This window comes from Anomaloglossus baeobatrachus, chromosome 12 (genome assembly GCF_048569485.1).
Source record: "Anomaloglossus baeobatrachus isolate aAnoBae1 chromosome 12, aAnoBae1.hap1, whole genome shotgun sequence".
Classification (NCBI taxonomy): domain Eukaryota; kingdom Metazoa; phylum Chordata; class Amphibia; order Anura; family Aromobatidae; genus Anomaloglossus; species Anomaloglossus baeobatrachus.
The window spans coordinates 95,162,375-95,185,614 of NC_134364.1; the positions used below are offsets into that span (position 1 = coordinate 95,162,375).

The 23,240-nt window shown below is 46.1% G+C and overlaps 1 protein-coding gene across 2 annotated transcripts in view; it reads left to right on the forward strand.

Annotated features, from left to right (window-relative positions):
- Window positions 1-23,240, forward strand: part of LOC142258637 (SLAM family member 5-like) — a 44,670-nt gene that overhangs the window by 10,109 nt on the left and 11,321 nt on the right. Inside the window, exons 2-5 of one of the 2 annotated variants that reach the window (XM_075331272.1) lie at window positions 10,118-10,441; window positions 14,749-15,018; window positions 18,627-18,758; window positions 22,794-22,870. In XM_075331272.1, the coding sequence (XP_075187387.1) occupies window positions 10,118-10,441; window positions 14,749-15,018; window positions 18,627-18,758; window positions 22,794-22,870 (803 nt within the window). The remainder of the gene's footprint in view (window positions 1-10,117; window positions 10,442-14,748; window positions 15,019-18,626; window positions 18,759-22,793; window positions 22,871-23,240) is intronic. The other variant, XM_075331273.1, reaches the window with a different exon arrangement.

Below are 23,240 nucleotides of genomic sequence, written 5' to 3' on the forward strand. Positions count from 1 at the left end.
CAACAAGGTGTCTCCCAAGCTAAGACTTCAAAGCCAACTGCGGTGTCCAAATGTCGTGTTCAAGCTTTTTTTTGAAGAAGAAGATGGGCAACGTTGTGGACTATAAATGAAGTGGTTGGCCAAGGAACATTACTGCAGCAGAAAACACATCATGCTACTTACCTTCGAAATCAGAAAATGGCCAACAGTGCCATCAGTTCAATACTGGCAGCAACCAGTAAGACCCAGCTACACAATCTACTGTTGGGAGTAGCCTGGTCAGAAATGGTAGAATTGTGGCCAAAAGCCAGACCTTCTACATGGAAACAAGGCAAAGAAGGTGAACTCTGCACTAAAACAAAGCACAAGGATGGAGAGCAGCACAATAATTAGGGTCTCCAGGAACAGTGAGGCATGGTGGGGAATCCTGTAAGTTTAGGGCTACATGTCATCATATGGATTTGAGGATTTGCTGAGGATTAATGCTGAGAAATCCAGCTAGATACATAAGTCATCCAACACCATCAGGGAGGCTCCAAATATATTCTGCAGCAGAACAATCCCAAACATACATCCAATGTTCGCAACATCCAAGGTGGCTCTGTCATGATAAGAGCAGTACTGCCCCCATGACAGATCCAAAGTGCTCTGATAAAAGTGACATCAGCAGTTATTTCCCCCTTAGGCTACTTTCACACATCCGGTTTGAGCCCTGCGGCTCAATCCGGCTGTGAAAACTATGCAACGGATGCGGTGAAAACACCGCATCTTTTGCATAAGTTTTTACATGCGGCCCGTCCGGTTTTTGCCGCTTGCGGCATGCTACTGAGCATGCGCAGTGGCAAAAACCGCATGCGGCGGCTGGATGCGGTTATTGCCGCATCGCGCCGCATCCGGCCGCCATAGGCATGCATTGAAAAATGCGGCGCGATGCGGTGTTTTTTGCCGGAGCAAAAAACGTTGCAGGGCACGTTCGATCCGGCCGCCGCATCGGCTAAATCTGCCGCATGCGGCAAAAACCGGACCGAACGCAAGCCCCTGCGGCACAATACGGCACTAATGTAAGTCTATGCAAAAAAAACCGCAACCGGCGTTACAAAAGCCGGTTGCGGTTTTTCTGCAGAACGCCGTATTGTGCCGCAGAGCAAAAATCCGGATGTGTGAAAGTACCCTTATACTATGTGCATACAGTTTTTCAGGGTGTATTTGGAACATAAATGTAGCAAAACTGGGCGAAATCTATCCAAATCATTCTCCAAATTTGTCCCCCTTCCCACCAAACTGAATTGCTTTTTCGCTTCTATTCACATTGCGTCCTTGGACTACAGAAGTAGTGGACATATCTGGGCGGCATGGTGGCTCAGTGGTTAGCACTGCAGTCTTGTGGTGGCTCAGTGGTTAGCACTGGAGTCTTGCAGCGCTGGGGTCCGGGGTTCAAAGCCCACCAAGGACAACATCTGCAAGGAGTTTGCATGTTCTCCCCGTCTTTGTGTGGGTTTCCTCCGGGTTCTCCGGTTTCCCCCCACACTCCAAAGACATACTTATAGGGACTCTAGATTGTGAGCCCCAATAGGGACAGTATTGCCAATGTATGTAAAGCGCTGTGGAATTAATAGCGCTATATAAATGAATAAAATTATTAATTATTATTATTGGTGCAACCTGTGCAGAGGCAGAGGGGCCCAAGAGGTCAGGGGTAATGATGAACGAGTTTCAAAATACTCGGATTTGCGATACTTGTAACGAGTACTGTCTAATACTCGCGTGTGTGCAATGCAAGTCAATGGGGAATATTCACAATGTAACGAGTAACCCAAATGCCGCACTATTCGTGCGAGTAGCAAATAGTACGGCATTCGGGTTACTCGTTACATTGTGAATATTTCCCATTGACTTGCATTGCACACGCTATTTGGAATGCATACGCGAGTATTAAACAGTACTCGTTACAAGTATCGCGAATCCGAGTACTGTATTTCGAAACTCGCTCATCATTAGTCAGGGGCCAATTTCCACCTCCAAAATAGGTAGATGTCCACTATGATGAGCTCTTGGGCTGCAATTTGCCCATATATTGTTCTTGTACAGGGGCCCTTTTCTGTCAGTGATGGCACAAACATATGTACCATCTCTAGAAGGTTGTATGCTTCTACTAACAGTCTCAAGAGCATAAAGCAGAAACAAGAGCACGGGTTATTACACAAGCTGAGACAGATATTGCCGTAGAAGGGCATCAACCCAATGCCAAGATCCTGATGAGCTCCTTTGAGGATCGGGGAAGAACTGAGAGAGCCTTACAAAAAAATCCTCCATCGTGTGCATGGTTTTCACTGAACTATCAAACCCAGCCTCAGTGAGGGTGGCATGTTAGCCGGGTTCCAGTAATGGGACTGAGCACATCCATTGACACCAAAATTGACAGGCCTTCCATTTTTTTTACAGAACAAAACAGGTTTCATTGAGCATGGCCAGTGTCACGAGCATGGTGCACAATGACTCAGCTGTGGCTGTATAGGGGACTCAGCTTCTCATACTCATCAGCAATAGGCTGACAACGAGCTACGTGCACCACAGCCAATTCACACATCCACTTTTTGCTGTCACCACTCGCGGTTGACTAAAGCACTAGTACACACGCACACCCGGCTCCCAACAAGTAGGCTGCTTGCACTGTGGTGTGCACCGGGTAACACAACCGGGCCATACCTTCCCTCTTCGAGGTTGTGGGTAGATTTAAGTGTATTACATTTTAGTTTTAATATACAAAAAAAGGAACAGTGCTAACAAAGTTACAAAAAGATGAAATAATAAAAAGTATACATAAAAGGCAAAAACAGTACAACTCAGCAAGGGATTAAGAAAGTTCTTACAGATTAGTTAATTTGCTGAGAACTTCTTTTCAGAGGAGTCACCACAGATAATTGGACAAATCTCCTGAATCTGACAATGAGATATTATGAAGGGTCTCGTCCACAATCCTTACGATGGCTAATTGTATACAAGGATAGATGGGGCAGGACATAATTCTAATTTGTCATATTTTCCCACAGGAATATCCTAGTGGAATAAAATAATCACCATGTTTCTGAACATACTTTCACCATCCTAGTGTCACAGGTGTGTCCTGGGTGGTCATGTGGTTTCTGGCAATAGAAGGTCACAGTGTTTGGCTGTGCAGAATGCTCACTAACATTCTATTGTTCCTGCTGTCAGTATTCATTGGTATAGGTAGCTTTCCTGCTGGATTAGTCTCTCTCCTTTTTGGTCCCAGCAGGGACTCGTCTTCCACCCAGCTGTTATCAGTATTCTCTCGATGCTTATATACCCCTTCCTTCCTTTGGCCTGTGCTGGTGATATATTCAGTTCTTTCAAGCTGAGGTTGCAAGCAGGTGGCTTGTACTCGTCTGTGGTGTGATTGCTGAACGTCTACCTGTGTCATTAAATAAGTAGTTCATGCTTTTCCCACATGTGTGCCTCTTGTGTCTTCTTTAGTCATTTAGTGGAGTTGATGAAGAGCTCATCCCACCCATTCCCTATTTAAGGTCCAGCACTAGGGATACCTAGGGTCAGGTATCCGGCTCAATGCATAGGTGCAGAACCTATCTAGGGTGGTGAGGGGACCCCAGGGACCAGCGGTAGGTTTGGTCAGGGGTCAAAATCTTCCCTCTCCCTAGACAAGGCTTCCCTTTCGCCGTTCGCTTGGAACTTCTTACCTATCATGACACCTAGACTCCAAACATGACTACTATATATCTAGAACTCGGTAGGATACATTTTTGTGGTTTCCTTAAGCTGAAAATCCGGCCGTTTGGAACCACAGAAGTGATTTTGTCCATGGATTGTGTTGACAGCAGATTATTATTGATACGTTTATTGATACAATTATTGATACATGGAAAATTGCCTTTACATGGTGCCATGTGATGTTCCTGGTATGGACTGGAGACATCAAGTCTACTTTAGGGGTAATTATCTTCCATATATATATCAGCACATTTTTGGTGCAGAAAAACACTGTCTCCCTATGGACCGGCTGACTCCAGGAGATGATGTCAGATGTCCAATGATATCGGATTTTATTTACCTAATCCATAATAGAAATAAGCCTGGAGACACAGTGATGACCATGAATGCTGCCCGCAATATTGTCTACTATGACTGGTTTGGTGGTGGGTCGGGGATGGATGGTCTAGGGAGGCATATCCTTGGAGGATCCCACAAACCTCCACCTGATATTCAGTGGTACCCAGGCTGTTGGTAGTGTTCCTCAGTGCCATTGTCAAACTGTACGCTAGGACATTTTGTTCTGGTTCCTCCTGGTGCAAAACAATGCCCACACTCATGGATAATGAAGATGTGACGCCCTGGGCAAGCCAGGGGTCACAGGTCATGACACCACCACACCCTACACCCCAGATTGGTACACCAAAGCTACACAAAAATCCTTGTTGCCTTCCTCCAGGGGCTGATGTCCACACCAGGGGGTGGGCCAGGCGGTTGGCTCCGCCCACCGAGGAGTTCACAGCCCTGGAGGCGGGAAAACCAGGCAGTTAGAAGTTAGCGTTCAGAGTAGTGAGAGCTGAAGTAAGAGTGAAGTGGTAAAGGAGCAAAGGAGAGGAGTAAAACTGGAAGAGAAAGGGACAGTTGAGGAAGCCTGAAGTTGGTTCGGGTGTGTGCCCCGGACTGAGAACAGCAAGGTTAGCAGACGGCAGTGACCGTCTGCAGGAGAGGCTGCTTCGAGGTTGCCGAAAGGACCGTGGACGGGTGGTGGCCCGGCGGTACCGGAGCGGTATACGAAGAGAAGCCAGCACCATTGGCAGGGGCCTTTCGGATCCCGGCAAGGCTAGGAGTCGCCGTCAATTTGCCAAATCCGTCAGTGAAGGGGACCTCTGGGTCTCCCAACAACCAAGTCCCGATTGAAGGCAACAGTCCAACTGTTAGAGAGAGACACCGCCACCGCCAAGGCACCAGTTTCTCAGGGCCAGCGCCTGCGGGCAGAGAGGGGCTCCTCCGGCCCATATCCAAGCCGGGGAGCGGGTTACCGGTGGGAACCCATCGCTACCAACATCATCTTAGGTGCAGGAAAAGGGACCGTCACCGTCAACTACTGGGGAAAAGCAACAGCAGCCGTCCGTGGGAACCGTCTTTCCAGCCGTGTGTTTTACCGAGAACTGTGTCCCCGTCTCAGGCTGAGTGAGTACCACAGTGCCGTGAGGCACAGCGCTGCCCCCGCGTCCCTGCACCCCACCAGGCCCTGCACCGGCCCCGCCATCCCTCATCACCCACCTCATCACTGGGCCCTGGGACAACTACCCCCTACCCACGGAGGGGAGAACCAACAACTTTGCTGCTCCCTGTCACTGCTCCCGGGATCCCCATACAGAGCAGCGGTGGTGTCCACACAATCACCACAACCGTGGGTGGCGTCACGGACAATATCCCCAAAACCAATCCCCTTTTACTGTGGAGCCTAGGATCCCAGACCGGGTCACGCCACCGTGATCCCCACAGAAGTGACCTCGTGGCCCGGATCTGAGTACCCCTGGTCCCCGGGCGACACAAAGACATTGATACTATTGACTGGTCATTTTCAGTTTTCAATTTTTTTTATTTGATTTTCGTGATTTGGAATCCTCAATCCGTGATTTTGGGTTACATTTTGTTGTCAGTGAACTACATACACAATTACATTGATGAACCTTTTTGACTTGAATTTTTCATTCCTCTGGTTCGGACGTGTGATTTAAGTGTTTACTTAATTTTTTTTTGAGCATACGTGACCAGGTTTTACTTGTTTTGTTGCAAACTCATTTACTGACATTTCCTACTTGTTCAGCGTTTTTACGAGTTTGCATTTTGGGAAGTATCCTCTTTACGAGAGACGTCTGTCCGGGAAGTTAAGGGGAACAAAAAGCAAATCTAGCCGGCCTGTTAGGAAAATGTAGCCTATAGTTCAGACCTCATCGCCATCTGTCCTCATTTGGATAAGGGATTTGTTTTTATTCAAAGCAGGGACGAGATATCCACCTTGTAAACTCTTCTTATTGCACCCGGGACATGTGAAGTGTCTTCTATTGATGCCCCCTTTATGCTTTAACAAATGGGGCCCAAATACAGTCATACGGTGTCGGTGTGCTCTTGTATTGGTGAAAACACCATGGTACAGAGTAAGTTATGGTACCAGATGAGATTACAGACAAAACAGAGTATTTTATTGCAGGGAGATGACACGTAAGGGCTGATGGGCAACAGGGAAAGGGGGATTTTGGAATAGGAGATAATACACAATTGGGATATTAGCTGGAGCGAACTACAAATGTCACCTCAACTATCACAATGGAAAACAGTACAAACATCTGCAGAAAATATATACGGTACTTTACTACGCTGTGGTCTCACCTAACTGGCCCGCACTAATGGGACCGTGAGGACACTGCACTCTAACTATGGAGGCCTTCATTAAACCTTAATCAGTGCACACAAGTACAACTCACGGCACCGTCTGGGGAACCGGTCCTTTCTCAGGGTATGAAATTCAATTGGTACGTACTTCTAGGGCAGAATGGAGGCAGCTTATCTTCGTTTGAGTCACGGGGCAGCTGGGCTCATCCGGGCAATGTCTTCTCCTGTGTCGGGTACCAATTGAGCAATACCCTGGGTTTTCTCCTTTGGCAATGATCCCGGCTTTTCTCTCCGCACCTGTGGCACAACCACTTCTTGAAGGTCCCTCAGACAGTCTCTGTCTCCACAGAGAGTTTCCCGCACTTTTTCTGTCCGGGTTAAACCACACTCAGTCTCAAGGAGGGGAGGCGTCAGCTAATCCAACTGACACCTGGAACAGGGGGCGTAATTGCCTTAGTTACCAAAAGTATCTATTCTGTACTTGCCAGGACCTGCATATTACTTATCCTGCACCAACAAACCTTCCATCTATTCCAATACATATACTATAATACATGTATGATACACAGAGCTTACACTTTGAAGTGGTTCCAAATCACACATTATACAATACACTATAATACAACACTTAGTAAGAGTGCGGGTATCCTGACCATCTCCAACAGGTCTTACTGGTTGGATCTTCACTGTGACCCATGTCCCCTTTTCTCTCCTGGTTCTCCTTTGACCGAAGGACTGTGGGAAAGTGGAGTCCTTCATCTTGTCAGACAAGAAGATGGCCAAGCCCTACCCTTGAGTCAGTTCATCAATACCTCTCCTTCAAACTCCATCTTCAGGCGGCCTTGGAATCAATGGAGAGCTGGGTCGACCATTCTGGCGATCAGTGTGACTCCAGCAGATCAAGGGTATTGCCCATCTAGTGGATCGGGGTTAACTTATTTGGGTTGGAATATTGCTTTCATAGGGCATCTGCATTTAATTTTGTAAATAGTTTTTTAGCTTTAAGAAAGGGAAAACACCAATCTATAATATGACTGTGTGCATGCCGGACTGATTACACTTGTGCCGTTTTGATGCAAGAGAAGACGACCAACTGCATTGTTGTCTCGTTCTTTTGCCTTTGTCCTGACCAGAATTGGGTTATTTCCTATTTCTTAGTTCACAATTCCCATCTGGTAACTATACGCTTTCTCACAACATGGTGTCTGAGACTGTGCCTGGTACTGCTGCTCATCCTCCAGTCACTCGGATGAGGCTGATCTGCAGCAATAGGTACAGTCACAAAGTAATGGAAGTTACAATATACTGATAGTGATCTTACAGGTGGAGGAAATATGTAAATTAATGCTAAATCCTGGGAAACCCCATAAATATACTTCCCACATTGATACAGGGAACTTCTGCACTGTTCATTCTGCTCTGTAATCACTCCGTCAACAGGGTGTGAACATTTTCACTTCTCCATATAAAGGGTCATATATGATTCTCTTATTTCAATCCTATGGCCAAATATTATTTTGGAAAGTTGTATGTGATATGAAACATTGACAACCCATTCATTTTACTGGGAATGTAATACCAGATTTCGCCTTTGGAGGTGCTGTGGGGGGAACTGATCACCTGTTGCTGGTTATCTCCACTGAGGATCAGAGGTGATCTTCATAGTTTGAAACTGTTCTGGATTTTTCAGCTGCGAAGGGGCTTGTGCTGATATACAGGAGCCAAACAAGCTGAGCTGTAATGCCAAGCCCAGGGAAGGGTTGAGTTTTTTAGGAGACTAGCAGATGTCTGTTGCTTTGTGACTCTTACTAGCGGTACCGCTGCCTTAGATCAGAATTATGGCGGTTTTGTATATCTCCTTCATAAACATTTACAAGATGAGATCCTTCCTGTCCTAAATATTTATTCTTACATTCCTGACCATGAGGAAATATGTTTCTTAACTCCGTGATATTCCTCAAAGTTTCCTAAATCTAGAATCCAACTCTGTGCAAGAAATGCGGGAATCCTTTCCTGTACCACTGCACTCTGAATACACACCAGCAGTGACGCCACCAGGGGGGGACAAATAGGACTCTAGTCCGGGGCCCCAACAGAAAAGGGGCCCCTTCACGCTTCATTTATTGGCTTGTGTGTGAGGTGTGGAGGTGGATTAGGGATGGAGGCGGAGCTGGGGTGGAGTCTCAAGGGGGTCCCAAAATTATGCCAGTCAGGGGCCCTGAAATTCCTAGTGGCAGCCCTGACACCAGACATGCAGAGGACTTGATCTCTAAAGCTAAGTATTGGAAGTAGCAATCCTTAGTCAATATCGACCCTTTAATGAGCCTACTTAGGATAAAAGCCAAACTAAAATCTCAATTTGCAGAGACGTGTTTTGGGGTGTTGCCCCTCCTCAGTGCAAAGCATGGGATCTAAGTTCTCTGTATGAGAGCTATCTGACAGGCGTTTAAGGGAGAATGTTTCTCCTTGTGCTGAGTCTTGTCTGACATATGAAGAGACTATTTGCATATTTCATTTCCCAGAGAAGCATTACACAGCCTCCTGTCACTCTCGACATGGAGAGCATTGCATGGCCTATAAGTCTCTTTACACAGGCATGTCACTCTCCACAAGGAAAAACGTCACCCCTTAGACCACGATCACACACTGGAGACATATGCCAACCTATACATCGGACACATGTTTTACACCCACCACTCACATATAGGGCTCATGCTAGACACATGATAATCACACATTGTGAAAATTGCCTATTTATAGAGAAACAGGACTTGATCTCCAGTGCCAAATTTTTCAAGTAGCAATCCAAAAAGTCAAAATCAACCCTTCACCGAGCCTTGCCATATGACTTAGGATAAAAATCCAAACCAGAATCTTAATTTTCAGACATATGTTTCAGGGTATTAACCCTCCTCAGTGCACAGCAGGAGATCTGATTTGGCTATATGAGAGAATTCTGACTGGGACACAGGAATGTCACTCTCCACAAGAAGAACATTGCATGGCCTATAAGTCTCCTTACACAGGAATGTCACTCTCCACAAGGAGAACATTACATGGCCTATAAGTCTCCCTACATAGGAATGTCACTCTCCACAAGGAGAACATTGCATGGCCTATAAGTCTCCTTACACAGGAATGTCACTCTCCACAAGGAGAACATTGCATGGCCTATAAGTCTCCTTACACAGACATGTCACTCTCCATAAGGAAAAATGTTACCCCTTAGTCACACACTGGACACACTTCAACCAATAGCCACTGAAAGTACACGTACCAATTACTTATGGGATAACTAAGTGAAGTGGGAGACAGAGGTTTCATCATCGTCCTTGTGCCCCCAGCTAATAGTAACTGACCATCCCCCTACCTGACTATATATTATCCAGTTATTGTCAGGACATCTACAGCTTTCTTATTAATATTAGTGGTGACCTCTTCTCTATATTCTTCACTGTGTTCAAGGCGATAGGGTAAAAGTCTCCAGACACTTGGTGATGCACCCTGAAAGGAGAAGGGATATTTAAAGGAACAGTCCAGGCTAAACTAATAGGTGGAGATTATGCTCATTGGCATATAAAGGGGCGTTTCCAGGCAATGTAAAGGGCTGTCTCAGGCAGAACATGGACGGGACTTAAAGGGGATATCAAAGTAGATGGGAATCCTTCTGGTTTATAGTCAATATATAGTGTAACATTTATTATAACAGTATTTGCAATATTCTTTTTGTCTATAGGAGGAGAAACCAAAGCCCATATCAACAAGTCGGCTCTACAACATGATTCTATCAGGATTTCATTTTCTTCACAGAAGATTGGAACAATTAGGGCAATTACCTGGAGGTTTGAAAAGAACGGAAAACTCTTCACAATCCTGGACTCCACGGAGAAACCGTATTATATATATGACTCGCAGTTCAGGGACCGTCTACTGATGTCTGATGACTTATATACAATGACTATAACAGACCTCACCTTGCAGGACGCAGGGGTCTACACTGTGGATGTTACAGATACAAATGGAAGTGCAGATATCTATTCATTTAATGTCACCGTCTATGGTACGTAGTCATAGTTTCAGACTGATTTCACCAGAGAAAATGATCTTTAGAGTCAAATAATTTTCAATATTCTTTAATCGTTTTGTCATTATACATTTGCCCAAACAGGATCTATCATCACTAATATCTAATAATGTAGATTATTTGTGAACTGTCCCGAGAATTAGATCCATATGGCTCCGACTGCAGTTGATGTCTCCTTTTTCTACTTTGGTGCCACAGCCTGGGGTCACTGGAGGATCTTCTGGAGGATCTTCTTACCTTCTGGTGGACCATTATATCCCAAGATTGCATTAAGATTAGTGGAGGTCCCTGGACAAAACATGTCTTTTTATTATTGAATAACAGCCCAATTATTTGGGCTATATTACATAAACATTTTTTGCCTAAAGGTATTCAACAAATAGTGCCCACATAATAATGACAACTGTACCGCTCCGCGCTCGGCTGCAGCCGAGCCGCTCGGATCCGGGCTCGTTGGTGGGTGGCTTGAGCGCCTCCGGACCCAGGGTCACTTTGCTCTGAAAGGGTGCTGGCGCTACGTAGGGGGGTGGTAGGTGTACGGCCGGAGCCATGTTTAAGTTTGTGACGCCACCCACGGGATGTGGTGAAGGTAGACACCACCGCTGCAATTACGGGGCACCCGGGGGAGATGGTTATGCAGCAAAATGTTATCCCCTCTGTGGGCAGGGGTGATGGCCCCGGGACCCGTTGGGGAGAAGTAGCTGGGCGGTGCGCAGCCGGATGGCACTGTTGTACTCACTGTTATTGACACAGACAAGTCTCTGGTAAAAAAAGTTGATGGTGGTCTGTGCCCGCAGCCGGCTGCGTCTGGTCCCCCACCCGGTTCGGTGGTCTTTGCCTTTCTCCTGCACCGTGTAGTGTAAGTGTAGACTGCCTGCGCTTCAGCGACGGGAGTCTGCTCCCCGGCTTTGTGGATGTCGGGAGAGCCCTTTGCCCGCAGACGCTGGCCCGTGGGATCTCTCTGCCTGTGCGGTGGCTTTCTATCCCCCTCGGTGGGATGTTGTTTTCAGTCGGGACTTGGGTGGGAAAGGACCTATAGTCCAGACCGCAATCAGTTAATTAACTCAGTCCAGTGGATTCTGGACCTCATTTCAGGGTCTGAGTACCCCCCTATGTGCTCCGGTTTCCGAGTCGGTTCCCCGGGTCAGTACTGGCGGGCCACTACCCTGTCCCGGTCCACCACGGTTCCACCGAGCCGTCTTCCCGACTCCTGCAGGCTAAGGCCACCGTATGCCTCCTAGCCAAGGTACCAGGGCTCCGACCCCGGAACCTGTCAGACTGCTGCAGACCTGCTACACAGTCCTGCTTCCACTCTCCTTCATGCCTCTTGACTTACTCCTCTTACTTACTACTCTGACTTACTACTCTGTGTTTCCTGCCTCAGGTCCTCTGAACTCTTCAGTGGGCATGCCAACCGCCTGGCTCCGCCCCCCTGGTGTGTCCATCAAGCACTGAGGGAGGTGATTAGGGTTTATGGTTTGGCTGGTGTTACCTTGTGTGGGACTGGTGTTGTGCGGGGCGCTATCTGTGACTACCTGGCTAGTCCAGGGCATCACACAACCCTATATGATCACCTGAATATAATGTTGAATGAATCGATGTCATGGGTGTGAGTGTGACAAACAGTCATGTGGTTTCTGGAAATAGAAGGTCACAGCGTTTGGCTGCACAGAATGCTCCCTGACTTTCCATTGTTCCTGCTGTTAGTTTTCATTTGTAAAGCGCTGCGGAATATGTTGGCGCTATAGAAATAAAGATTATTATTATTATTATTAGTAGGTAGCTTTCCTTCTGGATTTGCATCTTTTCCCCTTTAGGACCCAGCAGGAGCTCTGCTTTCTTACAGCTGCTAATTATCAGTATTCCTTTTGCACTTAAATACTCCCATCTTCCCTGGACTGGTGCTGGTGATATTATTTAGTTCATTCTAGCTCTGGTTACAAGCAGGTGGCTTGCTGTCATCTGTAGGATCGTTGCTGAAACTTTGCTGAACTTCTACCCGAGTCATCTGTAGATAAGTAGTTCATGCACTTTCCCCGTGAGCCCTCCTTGTCTTCCTTTAGTGGGGTTGAAGAAGAGCTCATCCCACCCGTTCCCTATTTAGGGCCCAGGCCTAGGGATACCTAGGGTCAGGTATCTGACTCGGCGTATAGATACAGAACCTATTTAGGGAAGTGAGGCACTCCAGGGACCAGTGGTAGGTTTGGTCAGGGGTCACCATCTCCCCCTTCCCTAGACACAGAGCTTCCCTTCTCTTTCGCCATTCACTTGGTACTTCCATTTACCTAATGTGACAATCAAAGGGTACAACGTGACCAGGACAATTGAGATTGCAAAGTGGTGCTCAAAAGAATCAATGTTGCAATTTAGCTCTTATTAATAATCCTCTGTGTTATTAAGAATGGAGGGAATTTTAATTTTACACCCAACTGCTCATTAACTAGGTTATTGGTTACCTCTGCAGTCTATCAGAGGTGGCCGGTTCCAAAGCAAGGACTGTTTGCTTTAGAGCTGGTCAACGCTGCTCTAAAATTGGCCCAATTTCCCTTCGTTCTTCTGCTGCATAAATCAATCCAGTGACCCAATCATACCAATGGTCTGAACTGTCAATCATCAGGAACACTCCGCCCCCGAGGAGCCGAAAGAGTAGAGGGGTGCTCTCTAAATACACTATTTTAAAATAACCTCTTTAAGACAGACAGGGGTCCTTGAGTAAGCATTTATAGAGTGATGTAGACTCCTGTTTTTACATAGTATAATTTCAGTTGAACTGCCATAACACTTACCAAATAATTGACCTTGATAATACCCATATTATTTAGATTACCTACTTATATACACACAAAAAAGAGAGCTGCAAACCTATTTTTGTGCCAGAATTCTCCAAAATGGAGCACGCCAATTGTTTAACTTAAAGAAGCTCTTTTTTTTCCTTAACCTTTTATACGTTTTTTTAGAGCAAAAGGTTTTTAAAATAAAATTAAAGTTTAGTCTCTCGAAAAATTTTCAAAACTTTCTAAAAAGTAAAAAAATGATTAATTAGGCTAAAACATTTAGATTAAAAAAACTACATCCATAAATCCAAACAAAATATAAACGGATAAAAACCAGTAAAGGTAACCTAACAAAGGTGCAAATGAAATAATAATTCCGGGGAAAAAAAAGGAAAAAAGACAATGATGAATGGGGATCGTGGTGCAAAGAGTTGGCTTGATGTGGATAATTTTTAGACTTCTTGACGTTGGAGTTTTATGGGTCACAGTGAGAATGTCCAATAGTCTACATTGGACCAAACACAAAAAAAGAAGCAAAAACAATATAACTAAACACATTTGAGCCAAAAGAGAACAAATAGTGTTCCGAAATTTAGAGTTCTCAAAATTGAGGTGTCCATTGATATTCTCTGGGTAAAGAGACCAAACATTTGTGAGCAGTTCCTTTGTATTAAGAAAGTAGAGGGGCTAGTTGGTCACTTGTCGTCCTCTCCTCAGTCTTTGGGAACACAGAATGGGGAAAGGGTGGTGAGTAGGTCATATTTTGGGGACCATTATAAGATTTTAATGAAGGGAACCTGGAAAAAACAATGCAGAATAAAAATGATACTTGGTTGAGAAATCAAGCTTTTGAAGCCACATGCAAATTATTCTAGAAGTGCCCTGGGGGGTGTAGACACAGCCTTAGGACATTAACCCTACCATAATGCATTTCTAAGTATAGAGGGTGTGTCATTGTGCTTGTGAATAGATACACCCACAATGCACATTGAGGCTAATTTGCATGTGGATTTTCAGCTTGATTTCTCAACACAAGGAATCAGATTTTAATGTTATTGTAGTTCTAAGAGCTATACAGACAGAACGGTAATTTGGTAAGTAAAAACATACGGATGGGCTCCATTATGATGAACTACGGGAGTGATTAAAGGTCAGGCTATAAAAAAGAAGCCCTAAACCGCATTTTTCCAGTAACACCAGGTGCCAGGCTCATTACGAGATAATGGCGGCTTATCTATTATTTCTTTGTTTTGGGACAGATGGTCTATGGAGGCAGATGTTAAATGTAGGCTAATTTCTTAGGAAATATGAACCATGAGCTGATGAATGAGGGGGATGCAGTAAATAGAAATAAAGAGAGAGCATGGTCGTCCGGATATTCACACTGATTGATTGCATCCAGATTAAAAGGGGAAATGAGGGGCCATGGGGACAGCCCCTGGTGGCCTAATGTGTTGCCATTTTATACAAAAAGCTGTACAGAAGCTGATATATTTTCTCTCATTACAGAACCTACTCCCCTGCCAACCATCACCACTCACGAGGAGAAAGATAGAGAGCGGTGTAATGTGACTCTAATCTGTTCTGTCCCATCAAGCTCATCCGACCTCTCTTATTACTGGAAATCCAGACACCAGGACTCTACATATCAGCCGTACAGTAATGGAAGCATCATCCAGATATCAGTACCCCCGGACCACCAGGACATGGAATATCTGTGTATAGTCCACAACCCAGTCGACCAAAAGAACGTCTCTACCAGTGTAAAATCCTGCTCAGGTACAGATGGGTATTGATACCGGTGTCATGTCTATACCTGATATTTTTTTGATAAGTATAACATTAGTCACTTACTTGTTATTGCTTGAATTTCGCCAATAATATATTTTACATTACAATACATTATCCTGTACTGATCCTCAGTTACATCCTGTATTATACTCCAGAGCTGTACTCAGTATTCTGCTGGTGCAGTCACTGTGTACATGTACCGCCCCGGGGCTCGGCCGGCTGCTGAGCCGCTCAGATCCATGCTCGTCGGTGGGTGGCTCGAGCTCCTCACGGACCCAGGGGTCACGTCGCTCTGAAAGGGGGTTGGCGCTTCACGTAGGGACTTCGGTGGGGAGGTCCACGGCCGGGGCCGCGTTTGTTTGTAGGGGATTTGAGTTTGTGACGCCACCCACGGGTTGTGGTGAATGGATGGACACCACCGCTGCCGTTGACTAGGCTCCCGGGGATGGTGTTGCGCAGCTTGGTGTTGACCCCTCTGTGGGTAGGGGGATGATAGTCCCGGGGGCGGTGCTGAGGCGGGGGAATGGATGGTTACTGGCGTGTCGGTGTGGTGCGGCGCGGTGCGCGGCCCGAAGGCACTGTTGTACTCACTATTACAAACACGCTGGAGTCTCTGGTAAACCAAACAAGATGGTGAACGGTGCCCGCATCCGGCTGCGCTTTTCCCCTTATCAGGTTGGTGGTTTCCGCCTTTCTCCTGCACCTCACTTGTGTAGAAATCACGACTCGGTAGTCCGCTCCCCAGCCTGGTATGTGGCGGGAGAGCCCTTTTTGTCCGCAGACACTGGCCCCTCGGGTCTCTATGCCTGGGCGGTGGCATTACCCTAATGGTTGGGCTGTTGTCTTCAGTCGGGTCTTAGGTGGGAAAGGGCCTAAAGTCCAGTCCTTAATCAGTTGATTTGACTCAGCCCAGTTGTTTCTGGGCCTCGTACTGGGTCTGAGTACCCCTCCTGGTGCTCCGGTTTCCAATCAGTTCCCCGGTTCGGTACCGGTGGGCCACCGCCCGTCCCCGGTCCCTACGGTTCCACCGACTGTAATCCCAGCTCCTGCAGGCGGCCACTACCGTCTGCCTCCTTGCCAGAGGTGACTGGGCTCCAACCCAGACTCCTGTTGTAGACTATGGCAGACCTGGACGCAGGTCTGCCCTTGAACTTCACTCCTCTCCACTTCACAGTCAAGACTATCTCCTGTATTATACTCCAGAGCTGCATTCACTATTCTGCTGGTGCAGTCACTATGTACATACATTACATTACTGATCCTGAGTTACATCTGTGTCGCCGGTCGCCCACCTGCTGCAGCGGTCGCCTCAGGGTCTCTGCTCCACCTCGAGGGACATCGCAGGATCTTCTCTCTGGGACGACTTCTGGCGACAGGTATGGATGGTTATTTGCTTCTGAGTCGTGACGCCACTCTCGGTTTGCTGTCAGGATTAGGAGTGACCGCCACTGCAGCTTTAACGAGCATCTGGGGCTGATGGTACGGCCTCCCGAGAGTGAGGCTGGCCCCAGGGGCTCGGGTGTGTATGTGGAACAACAGGTTGCAGAATAACTCAGTCTCAGTCCAGAAATGTCTTGCAACTGGTTTTTACTCACTTTCTTCTGCGACAAGTGGTACCCGGGCGATGCTGAGATGCACTACAGAGAGAACCAGGTTTTCCTTCAGGCTGGGATGGGGGTGACTGTAAGCTCGCCTTCTTAGCACTTCTTGTTTCAGATAACCCCCGACTTGAAGTATATGGGATTCATCCAGGGAAGTCGCATCTGCCTTTTCTCCCCTTTCTGGCCCGTTTACTGGCAGCGTGGACCAAGTAAAGATGGCTTCTAGCTCTCTCTCACTTATGGGCCCCCTCGTTGCTGCGGATGCTGCGGACTCTGTGTGGTTGGTGAGACACCTGGAGTGCCCTCACCGGCAGGTTTTAGCAGACCACTAAATGGATGTCTGGCTCTAGGGACTTGTGCCCTGTGTGTGCCTGGTCTACCAGAAGTCCCCGTACTCAATCACCCCGCTTCTTCCTGAGGTGTCTTTCAGGCTGACTGAGTGGCAACCAAACTCCCCCGCAAACAGCCACTAAACATGCAGGGTCTGACTAGTGCGACCGCTCACTTGCATCCTCACTTCAGACTTGGCTTCCTCCAGCTCCAATTTCTGATTGCCACTGCACAACTCGCTTTCAGTATCTCCACCGCACCACTAGCTGAGATGTGGAGGCCAGGCCCCCTCCTGGATTGGCCCAGGGATGCCCTCTAAAGGCCCAGTTACACTGAACAACTTACCAGCGATCCCAACAACGATACAACCTGATAGGGATCGCTGGTAAGTTGCTAGGAGGTCGCTGGTGAGATGTCAAACTAAGTGAAGCTCCAGCGATCCCACCAGCAACCTGACGTGGCAATGATCGCTGGAGCGTCGTGGAAGCATGCTGCGCTTGGTAACTAAGGTAAATATCGGGTAACCAACCCGATATTTACCTTGGTTGCCAGCGCACACCGCTTAGCGCTGGCTCCCTGCACACCTAGCCACAGTACACATCGGGTTAATTACCCGATGTGTACTGCAGCTACATGTGCAGAGAGCAGGGAGCCGCGCACACTGCTTAGCGCTGGCTCCCTGCTCTCCTAGCTACAGTACACATGGGGTTAATTACCCGATGTGTACTCTGCTACACGTGCAAGGAGCAGGAGCCGGCACTGACAGTGAGAGTGGCGGATGCTAGTAACGAAGGTAAATATCGGGTAACCAAGGTAAGGGCTTCTTGGTTACCCGATGTTTACTGTGGTTACCAGCCTCTGCAGAAGCCGGCTCCTGCTGCCTGCACATTCAGTTGTTGCTCTGTCGCTGTCACACACAGCGATCTGTGCTTCACAGCGGGACAGCAACAACTAAAAAATGGCCCAGGACATTCAGCAACAACCAACGACCTCACAGCAGGGGCCAGGTTGTTGCTGGATGTCACACTAAGCAACATCACTAGCAAGTTGTGCATCAGCAGTGATGTTGCTAGCGATGTTGCTTAGTGTGACGGTACCTTAAGGTGTGTGTGTGACCTGGTCACTAGTGTCTGTGCGTACTAACCCTATCCAGCCTTCAGGATTACCTGTTTGCACTCACCCAGCGTGGGTGCAGTACTCAGCGGCGCCTGACAAGGTCAGGGGCGCCACATATCCTGTATTATACTGCAGAGCTGCACTCACTATTCTGCTGGTGCAGTCACTGTGTACATACATTACATTACTGATCCTGAGTTACCTCCTGCATTATACCCCAGAGCTGCACTCACTATTCTGCTGGTGCAGTCACTGTGTACATACATTACATTACTGATCCTGAGTTACCTCCTGTATTATACTCCAGAGCTGCACTCACTATTCTGCTGGTGCAGTCACTGTGTACATACATTACATTACTGATCCTGAGTTACATCCTGTATTATACTCCAGAGCTGCACTCACTATTCTGCTGGTGCAGTCACTGTGTACTATCCTGTATATATAATTTCTATTTAATAACTGTAGAAATCTGTAGATTATATTGTATTTAATGTTTGATGTAAATTATAACAATTTATAGATTATCTTTTTATTTTTTCCTTACAGGGAATAGATCATCTTCACTGTTCTCGAGGAGTCATTTTTTTATCATTCCACTTTTAATGGCATTAATAATCTTATTGGTTACAATAATATTCATATATCTCAAGAACAAGAAGAGGCACAGAGCGAGTGAAGGTATGTGATGAGAATTGTGGCATTCCTTGTATTCCATGTCACAAATGGAGCTAAATCCCAAATAATCAGATACTGGTAGAGTCACTCTGCTTCTTTTTGATTTTCCTGCCTGTTGTTTGTGGGGGTCATGAACTTTACTGCTGATATAAGGCTGACATATTAGTCATAAACAGATGAAACCCGGGGTAAAGCCTCCTGAGATGCCTGATTTCCGGTATTCCAAATTTGGTGCATATTGGTTCAGCCAATCAAGAGATAACAGGAATCCATTATGTTCTATAGAGATTGCTTGTGTGCTGGAGCCTGCACGCTGCTTGTTACATGCAAGCTGCTGCATACGGCACAGCCTGAAGTCTCTCTTATGCCTTTTTCCGTGGTTTCATCTATAATGATCTATACAACTATAATTTTTAATCCACATCACCTGGTGATACCGCGGTACGGCACCTTTCTATAAATGGTTTTTACTGGAGCAATTGCCTATAGACTGTTATCTTTAAAATTCCGTAGTTATAGAGAGAGTTATTGATGCCAGGTCATAGGGGGGCCTAAGGGCTCCTCTATCACACCAAAATTAAAAGACACATGCCTAAATGTGTACATACAAGACTCAATAATACGCTATTCGGTGAGCGCCCCCTTGTGGCAACTGAATGTAGATAGAATTTTATCATTTACGTTTGTTGGCACAATTTTCTTTATATGCTTTGTTACCAGGGTTGTCCACTTTTAGGGCCATTTGTTTTTGTTACGTAAGTGCAAATGCTTTGGGCTAAATCTATGTTTTTGCAATCAGGTTTCATTGAAAAGTTGCATTATCAAACTCTTAATGTCGTCTGTGGTCATAAATGAGTTGAGAGGCGCTAATAAATGTCATAAAAAATGTCTGAACTATCTCACTGATGGATTCCCATATAGCTCATTCTACAGCCAGCAATAGACAGTGCAACACACAGGTGCTCCTGTTACTACGAGCTCACTGATGGATTCCCATTTAGCTCATTCTACAGCCAGCAATAGACAGTGCAACACACAGGTGCTCCTGTTACTACGAGCTCACTGATGGATTCCCATATAGCTCATTCTACAGCCAGCAATAGACAGTGCAACACACAGGTGCTCCTGTTACTACGAGCTCACTGATGGATTCCCATTTAGCTCATTCTACAGCCAGCAATAGACAGTGCAACACACAGGTGCTCCTGTTACTACGAGCTCACTGATGGATTCCCATTTAGCTCATTCTACAGCCAGCAATAGACAGTGCAACACACAGGTGCTCCTGTTACTACAAGCTCACTGATGGATTCCCATTTAGCTCATTCTACAGCCAGCAATAGACAGTGCAACACACAGGTGCTCCTGTTACTACGAGCTCACTGATAGCTTCCCATGTATCTCATTCTACAGCCAGCAATAGACAGTGCAACACACAGGTGCTCCTGTTACTACGAGCTCACTGATGGATTCCCATTTAGCTCATTCTACAGCCAGCAATAGACAGTGCAACACACAGGTGCTCCTGTTACTACGAGCTCACTGATAGCTTCCCATGTATCTCATTCTACAGCCAGCAATAGACAGTGCAACACACAGGTGCTCCTGTTACTACGAGCTCACTGATGGATTCCCATTTAGCTCATTCTACAGCCAGCAATAGACAGTGCAACACACAGGTGCTCCTGTTACTACGAGCTCACTGATGGATTCCCATTTAGCTCAATCTACAGCCAGCAATAGACAGTGCAACACACAGGTGCTCCTGTTACTACGAGCTCACTGATGGATTCCCATTTAGCTCATTCTACAGCCAGCAATAGACAGTGCAACACACAGGTGCTCCTGTTACTACGAGCTCACTGATGGATTCCCATTTAGCTCAATCTACAGCCAGCAATAGACAGTGCAACACACAGGTGCTCCTGTTACTACGAGCTCACTGATGGATTCCCATTTAGCTCAATCTACAGCCAGCAATAGACAGTGCAACACACACGTGCTCCTGTTACTACGAGCTCACTGATGGATTCCCATTTAGCTCATTCTACAGCCAGCAATAGACAGTGCAACACACAGGTGCTCCTGTTACTACGAGCTCACTGATGGATTCCCATTTAGCTCATTCTACAGCCAGCAATAGACAGTGCAACACACAGGTGCTCCTGTTACTACGAGCTCACTGATGGATTCCCATTTAGCTCATTCTACAGCCAGCAATAGACAGTGCAACACACACGTGCTCCTGTTACTACGAGCTCACTGATGGATTCCCATTTAGCTCATTCTACAGCCAGCAATAGACACTACAACACACAGGTGCTCCTGTTACTACGAGCTCACTGATGGATTCCCATTTAACTCATTCTACAGCCAGCAATAGACACTACAACACACAGGTGCTCCTGTTACTACGAGCTCACTGATGGATTCCCATTTAGCTCATTCTACAGCCAGCAATAGACAGTGCAACACACAGGTGCTCCTGTTACTACGAGCTCACTGATGGATTCCCATATAGCTCATTCTACAGCCAGCAATAGACAGTGCAACACACAGGTGCTCCTGTTACTACGAGCTCACTGATGGATTCCCATTTAGCTCATTCTACAGCCAGCAATAGACAGTGCAACACACAGGTGCTCCTGTTACTACGAGCTCACTGATGGATTCCCATTTAGCTCATTCTACAGCCAGCAATAGACAGTGCAACACACAGGTGCTCCTGTTACTATGAGCTCACTGATGGATCCTCAGTTAACTCAATATGCAGCTTGGCAATCACAAATGCAATACAGAGACAACATTTTTAATGAATTCATATTGCAAAAATGATTTTTAGCCACAAATTTATTAAAATAATGTCCCCAAAGGTGAACAACCCATTTGTTATGAATTCTGTATATGAACACTAATCTCCCTGAAATGTTCTTCCTAGGATCTCAAGCAAAGACATCTAAGTGGCAGAGTAAAATTTAGCATTTGTAGCTCCTTGCACTTGCTTCTGTTGTGTGTCCTGTCCTTTTCAGTCTCGGGCTTGTGCTGCCATAGGGATTACAGACTGTGGCTTTCTGGGTGCCTTCTTTTCCACACTTGGGCTCTTGGGCTACAGACTCATTCCCCATGAATGATAATCATTTGACTCAGTTTAAATTCAGGCAATACCTATTTTCCATTTATCACTGGGGTTTTATAACCTGTCTGTCCTTGCTTTTATTGTATCTTCCTTGCTGGGCTTGTGGTGGGCTGGTGCTTACTTTTGGGAGTCAATCAGAACAATTAGAGCTGCAGAACAAAAATAAGGGAGGCACCGAGAAAACTCTGAGGAAACAAACTAACTTGTAATCCAGTAGGCAATGTAACCAAGCTGGAGCCACTGAGCATAGCTGTGCCCAGATGAAGGTGAGCTAAAAAGTCATAGTTCACCTAAAATGTTAAGATCCCCCCTTTTATACTTTGTCATTCCACTTTAGATAAGTATAACTTGAGAGAAAGAGAAAAAAATACAAAATATTTTGTCAGTCCCTTGAAGAAGCCAGTAATGCTGGCGAAACGCGCATCAGTAATTAATATAGGTTATATTTTATCCACATTTTCTATACCTGTAGGTAAGCAGTATACCAGTATATGAGACCATAATTGGGACGTTTTAAAGAAATAAAGCAGAATTTAATTGGGGGGGCTTCTTTGTTTTATATGCTGTGTGCTTTACGTTATTTTGTGGCATCGTTCCTGATTCTGGTCTTTTCCCTTGCTCTTAGTAGAGCCCATTCTGACCTTTAGATACTTGGGCACTTGGTCATGGTCAACTCCAATTTTAATGGGTTATCTCATTAACATGAATTCTTCGGACCACCAACCTTCTACAGGACAGGGTTTAGAACATAGAAAAGAGCGGGGTTCTATAGTGACTTATGCTCCGTTCCGAAGAACCTTGGCAGGTCCATGTGTGGTGGCTATGAGGACATGTGGAGTCAGTGCGTCCTCTTCCATACATCTTATTTCTTTTTATTTATTCCTTGTTTCTTTTTTAACCAGAACACAAACACAAAGAAAATAGAAATACAGAAATCGATTACATTGAGGTGACAACACAACCACGAGAAGACAGTCAGGTGAGAGATTATCATCCGAGGCTATAAACTAATCCTGATCATGGGTAAATAGTAGCTATTCTTCAGTTCTGTGCTGTCACACTCTATCAGTAATGTTTATTCAGTGTTATATGGCTTTCTTAGTGATGATGTCTTCTCACTATCCAGATTCACCATAAGATGGCTGCTGCATTCCCGGTCTTGGCTTTTATACAGGCTTAATCCCTCTTCTTATATTAGTGCTGAGATCAGTGATGTTGAGCAGTGCAGTGTGGTTTGTAAATATGTTATGTAAGCCTGGTGCCCCAGTTGCAGATAGGGAATAAATTGCCCAATAGATGGGTGCAGATCTAGGTCTTGAGAACCCCACCAAGTGTTTTAACTGGCAATC